The sequence below is a fragment of the Scyliorhinus torazame genome, chromosome 6, assembly GCF_047496885.1.
Source record: "Scyliorhinus torazame isolate Kashiwa2021f chromosome 6, sScyTor2.1, whole genome shotgun sequence".
NCBI classification, from domain to species: Eukaryota; Metazoa; Chordata; class Chondrichthyes; order Carcharhiniformes; family Scyliorhinidae; genus Scyliorhinus; species Scyliorhinus torazame.
The window spans coordinates 225,077,410-225,090,736 of record NC_092712.1 but is presented as its reverse complement, the minus strand read 5'-3'; the positions used below and the strand labels follow the sequence as shown (position 1 = coordinate 225,090,736).

At 49.2% G+C, this 13,327-nt stretch overlaps 1 protein-coding gene and 1 long non-coding RNA gene across 4 annotated transcripts in view; one reads left to right on the top strand and one right to left on the bottom strand.

Moving 5' to 3' along the window:
* LOC140425321 (adenylate cyclase type 2-like) overlaps positions 1-13,327 on the top strand; it is a 1,061,108-nt gene that overhangs the window by 924,265 nt on the left and 123,516 nt on the right. For all 3 annotated transcript variants that reach the window (XM_072509476.1, XM_072509475.1, XM_072509478.1), the window contains exon 17: positions 11,472-11,609. In XM_072509476.1, coding sequence (XP_072365577.1) covers positions 11,472-11,609 — 138 coding nt within the window. The remainder of the gene's footprint in view (positions 1-11,471; positions 11,610-13,327) is intronic.
* Positions 1-13,327, bottom strand: part of LOC140425322 (uncharacterized) — a 90,321-nt gene that overhangs the window by 75,066 nt on the left and 1,928 nt on the right. Inside the window, exons 2-3 of the long non-coding RNA XR_011947833.1 lie at positions 7,729-7,898; positions 3,567-3,758 (exon numbers count right to left, since the gene is read on the bottom strand). This is a non-coding gene — a long non-coding RNA (uncharacterized lncRNA). The remainder of the gene's footprint in view (positions 1-3,566; positions 3,759-7,728; positions 7,899-13,327) is intronic.

Here is a 13,327-nt window from a genome sequence, read left to right as displayed (position 1 = left end):
TCATGGGCGAAATTCTCTGGAAACGGCGCGATGTCCGCCGACTGGCGCCCAAAACGGCGCCAATCAGACGGGCATCGCGCCGCCCCAAAGGTGCGGAATGTTCCGCATCTTTGGGGGCCGAGCCCCAACATTGAGGGGCTAGGCCGACGCCAGAGGAATTTCCGCCCCGCCAGCTGGTGGAAACGGCCTTTGTTGCCCCGCCAGCTGGCGCGGAAATGACATCTCCGGGCGGCGCATGCGCGGGAGCGTCAGCGGCCGCCGACAGTTTCCCACGCATGCGCAGTGGAGGGAGTCTCTTCCACCTCCGCCATGGTGGAGACCGTGGCGGAGGCGGAAGGGAAAGAGTGCCCCCACTGCACAGGCCCGCCCGCGGATCGGTGGGCCTCGATCGCGGGCCAGGCCACCGTGGGGGCACCCCCCAGGGTCAGATCGCCCCACGCCCCCCCCCCCCCCAGGACCCCGGAGCCCGCCCACGCCGCCTTGTCCCGCCGGTAAGGTAGGTGATTTAATTTACGCCGGCGGGACAGGCAATTTATCGGCAGGACTTCTGCCCATCCGAATCTCCGGTGCCGGAGACTTCGGCAACCGGCGGGGGCAGGATTCACGCCAGCCCCCGGCGATTCTCCGACCCGGCGGGGGGTTGGAGAATGTCGCCCCATATTTTCCTCCATCATATTCCACCTGCCACGTTTTTGCCCCCCATTTAACCTGTATATTTCCCTCTATAGATTCTTTGGGCATAATTTTTCGGATCCTTCGCAGCAGGTGCAAAACCCGTTATGGCTGCAAAATCTCAGGAGAGTCTGATAACGTGAATTTGCATTGACTAAAATATCATTAAATGGCTTTACGCCGTAACATCGGCTCCATGGAATGCTTCCCCCAGGCAATGTGACGTCATGCTGATGCAAAACAGCACGGTAGCACAGTGGTTAGCACAGTTGCTTCATCGCTCCAGGGTCCCAGGTTCGATTATCAGCTTGGGTCGCTGTCTGTGCGGAGTCTGCACGTTTTCCCCGTGTCTGTGTGGATTTGCTCTGGGTGTTCCGGTTTCCTCACACAGTCCAAAGATGTGCAGGTTAGGTCGATTGGTCATGCTAAACTCCCCTTAGTATCTAAAAAGATTAGGTGGGGTTACTGGGTTACGGGGGTGAGGGCTTAAGTACGGTGCTCTTTCCAAGGGCCGGTGCAGACTCGATGGGCCAAATGGCCTCCTTCTGCATTGTAAATTCTATGATTCTATGAAATCACCACTGATTTTTGAAAACACAGACTAGTCGTGGTAACCATGCAGGAGCTGTCGAAGTCCTCAGAAACCCCAGGGTTGAAGACCAAGTCTGGGCATTGCCCCCTGGAACCCTGCCAGGGAGCACTGGCAAGTCCACTGCCAGGGGCCACTGCCAGGGTGGTAGCCCATCTCCATTGGGGGAGAGGGCTTTCTCTTATGTGTGGTGCAGGGGAGAGGGTGTGCCCCGGCAAACGCGCAGGGAGGGGGCAGAGTGTCCCCCGATACATCCAGGATGGGGGGTGGTCGTTCCGAAGCTTGCATGGCCGTGGAGCGGTGCAACGCACCAGGTCCAAGCATCTTATCAGCCTTTCGCCCATTACTTTCCCGAACACTTTTTTTCTAGCAACAGTTATTGTATTTAATTCCTTCCTCTCGTTTGCCTCTTGATTATTTTGTATTTTTGGAATGTTATTGGGGTCTTTCACCATGAAGCTGATGCAATGTATTTATTTAACTCCTCTACCGTTTCCTGGTTCCCCATTATTATTTCCCAGTCTCGAAGGGGCTTTTGTGCAATTTGGCCTCGCTCTTTCTTTTTATATATTTAAAGCAGCTCTTACTGTCTCTTTTTATATTTCCTTGATTAACCATGGTTGATCAATCTCCTTGCTAAAATCCTTCTTCCTCACTGGGAACTATCTATTTTTGTTGTGAGTCTTGAACTATTTTCATACATCTGCCATTGCTGATCAACTATCTTTCCTGCTAAACCCCTTTCCCAGTCCTCTCTAGCCAACTCAGCCCTCATTCCTTTGTAATTCCCTTTATTTAAGTTTAGTACCGTTGTTTCTGACCCAAGTTTCTCAATCTCAAACTGAATGCTAAATTCTACCTTGCTATGGTCACTGCTTGCGAGGCGATCTTTTACTCTGAGATTGGTCATTAGACATTACCAGATATCATAATAGCCTGATCTGCAATTGGATCCACAAAATGTTGTTTTAGGAAACACTCCCGAATACATTCTTTATCAGTTCTTCCTCATCTGCCAATTTGAATTTCCCAAGCCACATGAAGATTAAATGATTAATGTACTGCCTTTTTTACCCCCATTATCTCCTGATTTATTCTCTGTCCTACAGTATAACTAAAGTTGGAAGTCAATAGACTACTCCCACTAGTGTCTTATTTCCCTCGTTACTTCTTCTCTCCATGGGGGGCGGCATGGTGGTACGGTGATTATCACTGCTGCCTCACAGACCCGGTTCGATCCTGGCCCCGGGTCACTGTCTGTGTGGGGTTTGCACATTCTCCCCATGTTTGCGTGGATTTCGCCCCCACAACCCCAAGATGTGCTGGGTAGGTGAATTGGCCACGCTAAATTGGCCCTTAATTGGATTTCTTCCCTCCATCCATATGGATTCTATATCTTCTGATCCAAGAACATGTCTTACTATTGTCGCTATTCCATATTGTACTAACAAAGCTACCCCACCACCATTTCCTTCTTGCCTGTCATTGCGAAAAGTCACACACCCTGAATATTTAGTCCCAGGTTTGATCTCCTTCTAACCACATCTCTGTAATGGCTATATGATCAACCCATTACCTAACCCTGTGCCATTAATTAATTAATTTTGTGCTGAATACCATGTGCATGTCAGTAAAGAGCCATTGCTTCAGCCTTTTACCATTATTTCCTCCATTGACCCCATTTGTTGTTGTATTTTAATGATTGTACATTGTCCCTGTCATATTCTGGGTATCATTACCTAAATAGCTGCCTTGTAACGCTGCCATATCCTTTTGCTTTGTAAGCTGACACATCCCCTCTCCAGAATCATTCCCACTGCTCCACCCCCCCCCCCCCCCCATTTAGTTTAAAGCCCTCTCTACTTCCCTAGTTATGTGGTTTGCAGGAACACTGGTCCCAGCAAGTTTCAGATGTAGGCCGTTCTAATGGTACAGCCCCACTTTCCCTGGTACTGATGTCAGTGCTCCACGAACTTCTCCCACATCAGTCATTGAGTAAAACTGCACTATGGTTCTCAAATGGACATTTTTTATATCTCAGTCTACATAATGAATGCTGGCAGGTTTTATTGACCATAGCCAACATCATAGCCAACATCAGAATTGAGCCCAACCGATACAAAGGGAGAGCGCAATTTTCTAACAGTTAAAACAAAATTATACAACTTAGAATTTAAGAGAGCAATGGATTTTTACTACCATGTGGTACGAAGAGTGGAAAAGCTACTGGAGACATGTACATGAATCTATTTCAGCACTCTATGTAGCATGGACATTTAAAACTGACAAAGGAACCAACATGTACCTCAATCATTCTGAAGCCAAGTATTGGAGCTTGCAAATTTTGGAGCCTCGATTACTTTTGGCAGTGCATCCTGTAGATGGATCATACAGTACATTCTCTGTGGATGTTTAAACTAGTTGATTGGATGTCAGTCGAGCAAATTGTTTTGTCAAGGCTGCTGTCTCATATTCTTCAGTGAGGTTACAGTTGCACCTGCCCAGGCAAATGGAATGTACATCATCATCGGGTGACTGTCTGTGAGGAGTTTGCACAGTCTCCCCATTTCTGCGTGGGTTTCCACCGGCTGCTCCAGTTTCCTCCCACAATCCAAAGATGTGCAGGTTAGGTGGATTGGCCATGATAAACTACTTCTTAGTGTCCAGGGATGTGCGTGTTGAGTGGGTTATGGGGTTGCAGGGTTAGGGCGGGAGCCTGGTTAGGGTGCTCTTTCAAAGGGTCGGTGCAGACCCAATGGGCCGAATGGCCTCCTTTTGCACGTTAGGGATTCTATGGTTCTATGACCTTTACTTGTAATTCATACGCAGTGAAGAGGCTTTGGGGAATTAGGATGTGGGACACTCACTGCAGAATAACCAGTTTCTGACCAACTGTCAGAACCACAATAGTTGTGTGGCTCTTCCAGATGAGAGCACCCTATAACCCCACCCAGGATAATAATTGTGGGGGACTTGGTGATGGTAAGCTCATTGAATAACAAGAGGAAGGAGTAAGGCATGTGACTTGCTGATATGGTCATTGCCAGTTGTGTGGCATGCATTATATATGTCATTTGTCAGCCTTAGCCTGGCTGTTGTCCAGATCTTGCTGATTGCAGGCATGAACTGCTTTATCAGCTGACGAATTGTAAATGGAGCTGAAAACTATGCAATCATGATGAATATGCAGTCCCACTTTGGTATTGGGTGAAGCGAAGGTCAATAATCGAACATCTGGGCCGGGATTCTCTGTTTGGGAGACTATGGGCGGGATTCTCTGTCCCGCCACACCCGTTTTCTGTGGAATTGTGCCCCCATAGGCAGCGATATTCGCTGTCCCTGCAGCTGGCCAATGGGGTTCCCCACTGTGGGCACACCAACGCCATCGGGAAATCTGCGGGCGTGAATGTGCTGCCGGCGAAATAGAGGATCCCGCCGACAGGGGATCCAGCCCTATGTTCTCCCACCGGAGCCGAATCGTACCTGATTTGCACTCACTCTGGGAGCACAGATCAGGAAGTGAGTCCCAATCCTTAGCCATGCAAATTTATGCATCGGGCTATCATTTTGAGTGGGTGGTCCGATAGTGAGATCTGACGCCACCCCACCCCTCGCAACACAATTCCTCACCCACCTCCCCACAATTCAATGCAGCCCCCCCGCCGAAGGATTTTCTGGGCCACCAACTTGCACAGTATGGGAGTCGCCTGACCTCTTTCCCCCACCCACTCTTCACCAGTCACCCCTAATTAAAGAGAACCCCCATTGAAAGACCACTGTCTGGAAGCTCCCCAAAAGAGAGACCCTGCCGGTAGCAGAGAATCCAGTCCTTGAATTTAGTTGGGCCGTGAAAACTGCCATGAGGAACCCTTGTACCAATGTCCTGGATGCTGGTCAGCGAAATCTATCAAATCTATCAAATCTTTTCTGCATTATGATAGTCTTGGTGATGATAGATATACATTCCAAGACAAGCAAAACAAATCACGTTGAGATTCCCTTCTACCGAGAATAATAGATCTATTGGGTTTAATTTATCAACCAAATTTACTCGGATATTTTCTGTTTGATTCGTCTACACAAACATTATTGAGAATTAAAATGTTTCTATGACCTTTAGCTGCAATGAATGGTTATAAGTATGGGGCGAAATTCTCCGGAATCGGCGCGATGTTCGCCGACTGGCGCCCAAAACGGCGCAAATCAGTCGGGCATCGCGCCGCCCCAAAGGTGCGGAGTGCTCCGCATCTTGGGGTCCGAGCCCCAACCTTAAGGGGCAAGGCCCGCGCCGGTCAAATTTCCGCCCCGCCAGCTGGCGGAAAAGGCCTTTGGTGTCCCGCCAGCTGGCGCGGAAATGACATCTCCGGGCGGCGCATGCGCGGGAGCGTTAGCGGTCGCTGACGGCATTCCCGCGCATGCGCAGTGGAGGGAGTCTCTTCCGCCTCCGCCATGGTGGAGACCGTGGCGAAGGCAGAAGGAAAAGAGTGCCCCCACGGCACAGGCCCGCCCGCGGATTGGTGGGCCCCGATCGCGGGCCAGGCCACCGTGGGGGCACCCCCCGGGGCCAGATCGCCCCGTGCCCCCCCCCAGGACCCTGGAGCCCACCTGCGCCGCCATGTCCCGCCGGTAAGGCAGGTGGTTTAATCTACGCCGGCGGGACAGGCATTTTAGCAGCGGGACTTCGGCCCATCCGGGTCGGAGAATCGCGGGGGGGGGGGGGGGCGCCAACCGGCGCGGCACGATTCCCGCTCCCGCCGAATATCCGGTGCCGGAGAATTCGGCAACCGGCGGGGGCGGGATTCATGCCAGCCCCCGGCGATTCTCCGACCCGGCGGGGGGTCGGAGAATCTCGCCCCATTGGTATTTAATCTTCTCCAATACTTTCACTAAGCAAAAGTTCAGAATATCCACAATTTGTGATTGTCAGTTTTTGCAAGTGTTACATTTAAGGTACATTTTTTTTGTATAAATGCCCTACATTTAAGGGACACATGATGCTTTGTATTTGTTATCTTCCTTTTTTTTAGTGATTTATGGCTCAAATAAGCAAAGTTTTTAAAGAAAACTGAGCATCAAACTTAAAATGCCATGAACTATGTGGAGATAGAAATGCATATTTTGTTTTAAAAATAATGAGGTGCTGGCCATAATCTTGCAAACCTCCTTAGCACAAGGGAAGATGCTTGTGGTTGTCAGAAGTCAATTATTTTGACCACAAAATAATTGGGCACCGGATATTCGGCGGGGGCGGGAATCGTGCCGCGCCGGTTGGCGGGGGCTCCCCCCCGCGATTCTCCGGCCCGGATGGGCCAAAGTCCCGCTGCTAAAATGCCTGTCCCGCTGGTGTGGATTAAACCACCACTCTTACCGGCGGGACAAGGCGGCGCAGGCGGGCTCCGGGGTCCTGGGGGGGGCACGGGCGATCTGGCCCCGGGGGGTGCCCCCAAGGTGGCCTGGCCCGCGACCGGGGCCCACCGATCCGCGGGCGGGCCTGTGGGGGCACTCTTTTCCTTCCGCCTTCACCACGGTCTCCACCATGGCGGAGGCAGAAGAGACTCCCTCCACTGCGCATGCGCGGGAATGCCGCCAGTGGCCGCTAACGCTCCCGCGCATGCGCCGCCCGGAGATGTCATTTCCGCGCCAGCTGGCGGGGCACCAAAGGCCTTTTCTGCCAGCTGGCGGGGCGATAGTTAGTCCGGCGCGGGCCTAGCCCCTTAAGGTTGGGGCTCGGCCCTCCAAGATGCGGAGCGTTCCGCACCTTTGGGGCGGCACGATGCCCGACTGATTTGCGCCGTTTTGGGCGCCAGTCGGCGGACATCGCGCCGATACCGGAGTATTTCGCCCCAGAGCACGCAGAGGAAACTCACGCAGACACGGGGAGAACGTGCAGACTCCGCACAGACAGTGACCCAGCCGGGAATCGAACCTGGGACTCTGGTGTTGTGACTCTACAGTGCTAACCACTGTGCTACCATGCTGTTTTATCAGCTTTTTTATCAATGACTTTCCTCCAGCACAAGGTCAGAATGTGGAGATGCCGGCGCTTGGACTGGGGTGAGCACAGTATCGCCGTTCCCTCACTGACACCAAGTCAAAAACCTAGAACAACTATGAGTGTACCTACACCATATGGACCGCTGCAGTTAAAGAAGTTGGCTCCCCATCAACTTCTCAAGGGCAATTAGGGATGAGCAATAAATGCTGGCCTTGCTACTGATGCTCACATCACAGGAACAAATAAATGAAATCATAGGTACAGGGGTGAGGCCAAAGAACTGGAGGAATGCAAATGTTACACTTTTTCTCAAGAAAGTGTGAAAGGGTAAACCTGAAAAATATAGACCAATCATTTTAACATTAGTGGTGGGAAAGCTTTTGGAAACAATTATCTGGGAGAAACTTGATCAAGCATGGATGAAAATGGAGAGCAACACAAATTTGTTACGGACAAGTCATGTTTGACTAACCTTATTGAGCTTTGTGAGGAGGTGCCAGAGATGATGGATGAGGGTAATGTATTTGATGCTTTGTTGATGGACTTTCAAAAGCTTTTGATGAAGTATCGCACAATAGGCTTTTCAGCAAAATTACAGCCCATGGGATAAACGTGGCTGTACCAGCATGGATACAAAATTGGCTAAAGGATGGAAAACAGAGTTATAGTGAATTATTCTTTTTGAACTGGAGGGAGGTATACAGTTGAGTTCCTCAGCGTTCAATGCTAGGACCACTGCTCTTTTTGATATACATTAATGACTTGAACTTAGAGGTACAGTGCACAATTTTGAAATGTAGAAATTAAGGGCCCGTTTCTCCCACAAAATGTCAAAGTTAATTTGTGGTGGTTTTTTCAGGGAGTTTCCCGCCAGTTCTACCGGCGAGTTACCCATGGCTACTCAATGACACCTAGTCACTTTTTTGGGCCCTGGAGAGATTCTCACCGGTTTAGCCCACACTTAGAATTTTTTTTCACACTGGGGAAGAATTTGTTTTCGCACTGGGGAGCTGAAGTCAGGTCGGGCCGCCATTTTGAAAGGGTGCCCCGATCTATGAGTGAGCATGTGGGACACCCCCCACCCATGGGCAATGTCACCCGCCACACACATGGACACTACCCCACATCCCCAAGTGAGGACACCCCGCTGAGGGGTACCCGGGAGTATCCCCTCTTCAGCCTCCCTCTCCCCCCCAAAGCCTCCTTACAGCACCCCCTTCCTTCTAGGACCCCCACCCATCACCCACCCAACCTCCCGGAGGCCCCTACTTACATGCCCCTTCACTCTCCCACCCTTCAAATCCCTCACCCACCCTGATTTCATGGGCGTGGCTCCCCTTGCCCTCTGACCCTTGGCAGTGCCACCCTGGCACTTGAGCATCCTTGTACTGCCACCCTGGCACCAAGGCAATACTCCTGCTAGCTTTGTAGTGCAATCCGGGCACATTGGCAGTGTCAGGGTGGCAGTTCCAAGATGCCAGCTGGGCAGTGCCAAGGTGCCTGTGTTCCAGGGAGAGGGCCAAGGAGCCACCCTGCACTTACCCTGACCATTCCGGGATCTCTGCTGGCCTGGCAGACCCCCCCGGTTGCCGTTCCGCCTGGTCCACGTTTGTGTGGTCCAACACTGATTGGCGCCTAGCTGCAGCCTCACTGGAGAGGCCGAGGAATCTCAGGAGTCCGCTGGATCCTCCGCTGGTAGGTCGCAAGTAGGTTTACGACCTACGTCTGCGAGTGTCATTCGGTCCCGCCTATTTGGAGCGGGCTCCGACTCCGACATCTCGCCAGTACTTCGGAAAATCCTGGGAGGCGGGGAGCCTGTCGGGAGGCTCATTGCAAGCCGCTCCCGGCATTCACCGGCCGCGCTCAAGTGAGAACCCCACATGGCCGGAGATTGGCGCCCAATATAAATAGTGAGGAAGATAGTAATACATTTAAGAGAATATAGACAGGTTTGTGGAAAGGATGGACACTTAGCAGATGATATTCATCACAGAAAAATGTGAGGTGATTAACTTTGGTAGGAAGAATGAGGACTGACAATAGATATTAAACATTGCAATTTCAAAGAATGTACAAGAAGGAGGAAACCTGGAGTATTGTGTGCATTGATTTCTGATGGTTACATGACAGGGTAACAAAGCAGTTAATTAAGCACCTGTGATCATAAGCTTTATAAATAGAGGCATGGAGTACAAAAGTCAGGAAGCCATGATAAACCTATATAAGGTACGACTTCAGCCCCAGCTGTTGGCCGGAATTTTCTGGCTTTTCCTGCCAGTGGGATATTCTGGTCCTGCTGATGGCGAAGCTCTGCCGCTGCGGGTTTCCTGCAGCGGGGCCTGCATACAGTGGGAAACCTCATTGACAACGACGGGCTAACCGCTGGCCAATGGCCGGACCGTCTCCAGTGCAGCGAAAGACATCGCGAGGGATGCATATATCCCACCCATTGTATCCAATTCTGAGCACCACACATAAGGAAAGATCTGAAGGCTTTGGCGGGGGCACAGAAGAGATTTACAGTGGTTTTCAGAATGAGGATTACAGTTATGTGGATGACTACCCGGGGTATTTTCCATCGAGCAGAGAAAGCTAAGGGGAGCAAATAGAATCCCTACAGTACAGAAGGAGGCCAGTCTGCACCAACCCTCTGCAAGAACACCCTACCTAGGCCCAATCCCTGCTGTATCCCCACAACCCCACCTAACCTTCACATCCCTGTTCACTAAGGAGCAATTTAGCCTGGCCAATCCCCCTAACCTACATATCTTTGGACTGCGGAAGGAAACTGGAGTACCCGGAGAAAACGCACGTAAACACGGGGAGAACGTGCAAACTCCACACAGACAGTCACCTGAGGCCGGAATTGAACCTGGGTCTCTGGCGCTGTGAGGCAGCAGTGCTAATCATTGTGCCAATTTTGATAACATAAATAAAGGGAACTGTTTCGAGTGATTTAAGCATTTAAAATGAGAGGGCACAGATTTAAAATGATTGACAAAAGAACCAGAGGTGAAATGATCAAAACCTTTTTTTTTACACAATTGCTGGTTAAAATTTGGATTGCACTGAGGGGTGTTGGATACAGATTTAACAGTAATATTCAAAAGGTAGTTGGAGAAATACTTGAAGGAGAAATCATTGCAGGGATATGACGAAAGAGAAAGGGGACTGAGACTAACCAGAGTGCTCTTTAAAGAGCTGGTGTAGAGCCATTGAGTCAGATGTCCTCCTTATCTGCCATTCCTATTCTACTATTCTACAATTTTAAGATTGTGTGTGGTGAATATTCTTATCAGTAAGAAGTCTTACAACACTAGGTTAAAGTCCAACAGGTTTGTTTTGAATCACTAGCTTTCGGAGCACTGCTCTTTCCTCAGGTGATGTTCTTATGAATAGCGTGACAACAGGAAAATGTGGTCTTCATAAATTACTGTATGAATTTATGATGATCTTTGCCGATTTGGACACATCTTCATGGTTTGAGTACCCGTCAATGTTGTGTGGGCCTGAATGTGCAGCATGTAGGGATTGCAGTTCAAATTGAAACAGCAGGATCTGACAAATAACTAAGCTTTGTTCATTCACAGATGTGAAAAAAACAGACTTTACTGTTTTCTTCACCTTTCCAGGAAGTAAGTTAGCCATAAAACTTTGCCCTCTTGAAAAAAATTTTTTATTATACCAAATGTAATCTAAAATAAATTCTTGCCATAGTTTTAAAGTGACCAGGGCCTGGATTCTCCAGTCCAGTGTCCGCATATTTTGCGGCAGCAGGAGGCATCACGCCATACTCTGGCGGCAGGATTCTCTGTCCCCGTCACTGTCATATTAAAGACACTCCACATCGCCAGGAAACCCACGGGCAGGGGTGAGTTGCTGGCAGGACCAGAGAATTCCAGCCCATGTGTTTTTATATATGAATAGTACTTTCAAATACTTAATAATAATAATATTTATTGTACTTAACTGGTATCCAAAGAGGTTGGAGGTTCTCCTGCTATTACTTGAATGCAATTGGGTCCTTTAATATATATAACTAATTGTTTATTTGAACAAAGATTAGTTTTCTAATTTTCCACATTTTGCTGGAAATAATCCATATCATCCAATCCAAAGGTATGTAAGCTGACAAAAGTTGTTAACGTGGGGTCTAAGCATGAAATGCAATTTTCTTCTCAAGAATTTTAACTGTACTGTTTCTTTTGCGTCTAGCAATGTAGCAAGAAGGCTTCAGCATCTTTGTTATGGATTTTGAAATCATCGGAGATAATTGCAAACAGACCTTTGCCACGTCTTACATTGACAATGACAACCACTACAGTTATATTAGTTATGGCGATATTTAACATGGTAAGCACATTGCATAATGAAACCTTCAACTTTTTTAAACATTGGAGAATTGATCTTTATTAAATTAATTATTCTGCTGCTTTATTAAATCATTAATATTTATTTTGCTTTCCTCTTGTATTATGAACCATTCCTAGTTGAGAATGTAAACAAATGTTTGCTCCCAGGCTTCTGCCAGATTAATATTGAGTTGGTCATGAAGGTTTGTGCCCGAATGAGCCAGACTTCTTTCTGATTTCTTTTCACGGTCAAGCAGAAAAACATGTTTCATCTGCTTGGTGCAACTGATGTTGGAAACTTGGGAAATTGTAAACCCACATTCTGTCAACTCCACGGCAGAGGGGAGTTTACAGTATATAGGGCTCCGTGCTCAAATTCATTTACCCCACAAAACACCCCACCCTCCGCCCACACCACGTACAATCTCACCCTCCTCCGGAATCTGCCTCACAGCCTATTAACAAACTTTCTCTCCCTCCAAAATGAAACCTGCGCCCCAAACACTCTCCCCCTCCCTGCAAATCTGCAATCCTGACTAACCCCCTCACACAACCTCCTCCCCCACACCCCCAATCCCCTCACAGACCTTCCCAACTCTCACACTCTCCCATTCTGACAATCATACTCACCTCGCTCGCCTGAGGTCTTCAAGGTTGGCTCCTGCCTCACCCGCGCCTTGCTGTTTTTGCCCTCAGCCCTGGACCAAGTCACCTGTTCGCCTCACCTGCTGCTCCCCTCAGCGGTTTATCTTACCTCGTGGCGGCTTCAAGCACACACCGCACCTCGCTGTTTCTGGCCTGCCCTGGTTGAGTCTTAAAACTGCTCATCTTGCCTGCTCAGCAGCTGACTTCACCTAGTGATGGCTTTTGGCGTCTCTCTGTTGCTGGCCTGCTGAGGGCCTTGGGTCGAGCCACCTGCTCACCTCACCTGAGCTCCTCATTCGGCAGCTGACCTTGATGTGTTAGGCAGGTAGGTTCGATGTGAACTGCTCTCGATGCAGGGAAGCTAGAAACAGATGTCTAACACCGGAGAAGATCCAACACTGTTTTATTCAACGATAGAACTGATATTCATATTCAGCTGTGGGTCAACACTATACTGAACTGACTGCAGACCTTGTAGTAGCCTGACCAAACTTACTAGCTACCACATGGTGTTTGCACTTGCTAGCTCGTGGACTTTGACTGTCTCAGTGGCTGGGTCCCGAGAGAGCGGGAAACCTAGTGCCCTTTGGCTTTATAGTGGTAGCGTCCTGTCTGGTGATTGGCTGCACTGTATTGTGTGCTTACTGGTCATCCTGTGTGTCAATCACTGCCTGTCTGCATCTCATTATATACATGAGTGGATATTATGACATCTTCCCCTTTTTTTTAGATAAATAAATACTAAGGTGTGCGTGCGTATATGTATATATATGCCTGACTATATGCAAAAGGTGTCTAAATGAACGTATATACATAGGAAGGTGTCGATGGTGCAGATACATGGCAAATGAAACAATATTTACAGAGGTTAAATCGATGAAGTCACAAAATGTACAAAAGTTCAGTCTACAGATTCAGTCTTTGTGGTGGGCTACGAATTCTTGTCGATCGCCACAGAGGTGGATCAGTGGCCGCCTGCACGTAGATAGGCGGGATCGCTGCCATCGTGGTGGTCGCATGGGCCGGCAGGATTGCTGGTAGATTGGTGGCCTCGTGGCAGGATACATCCGGAGG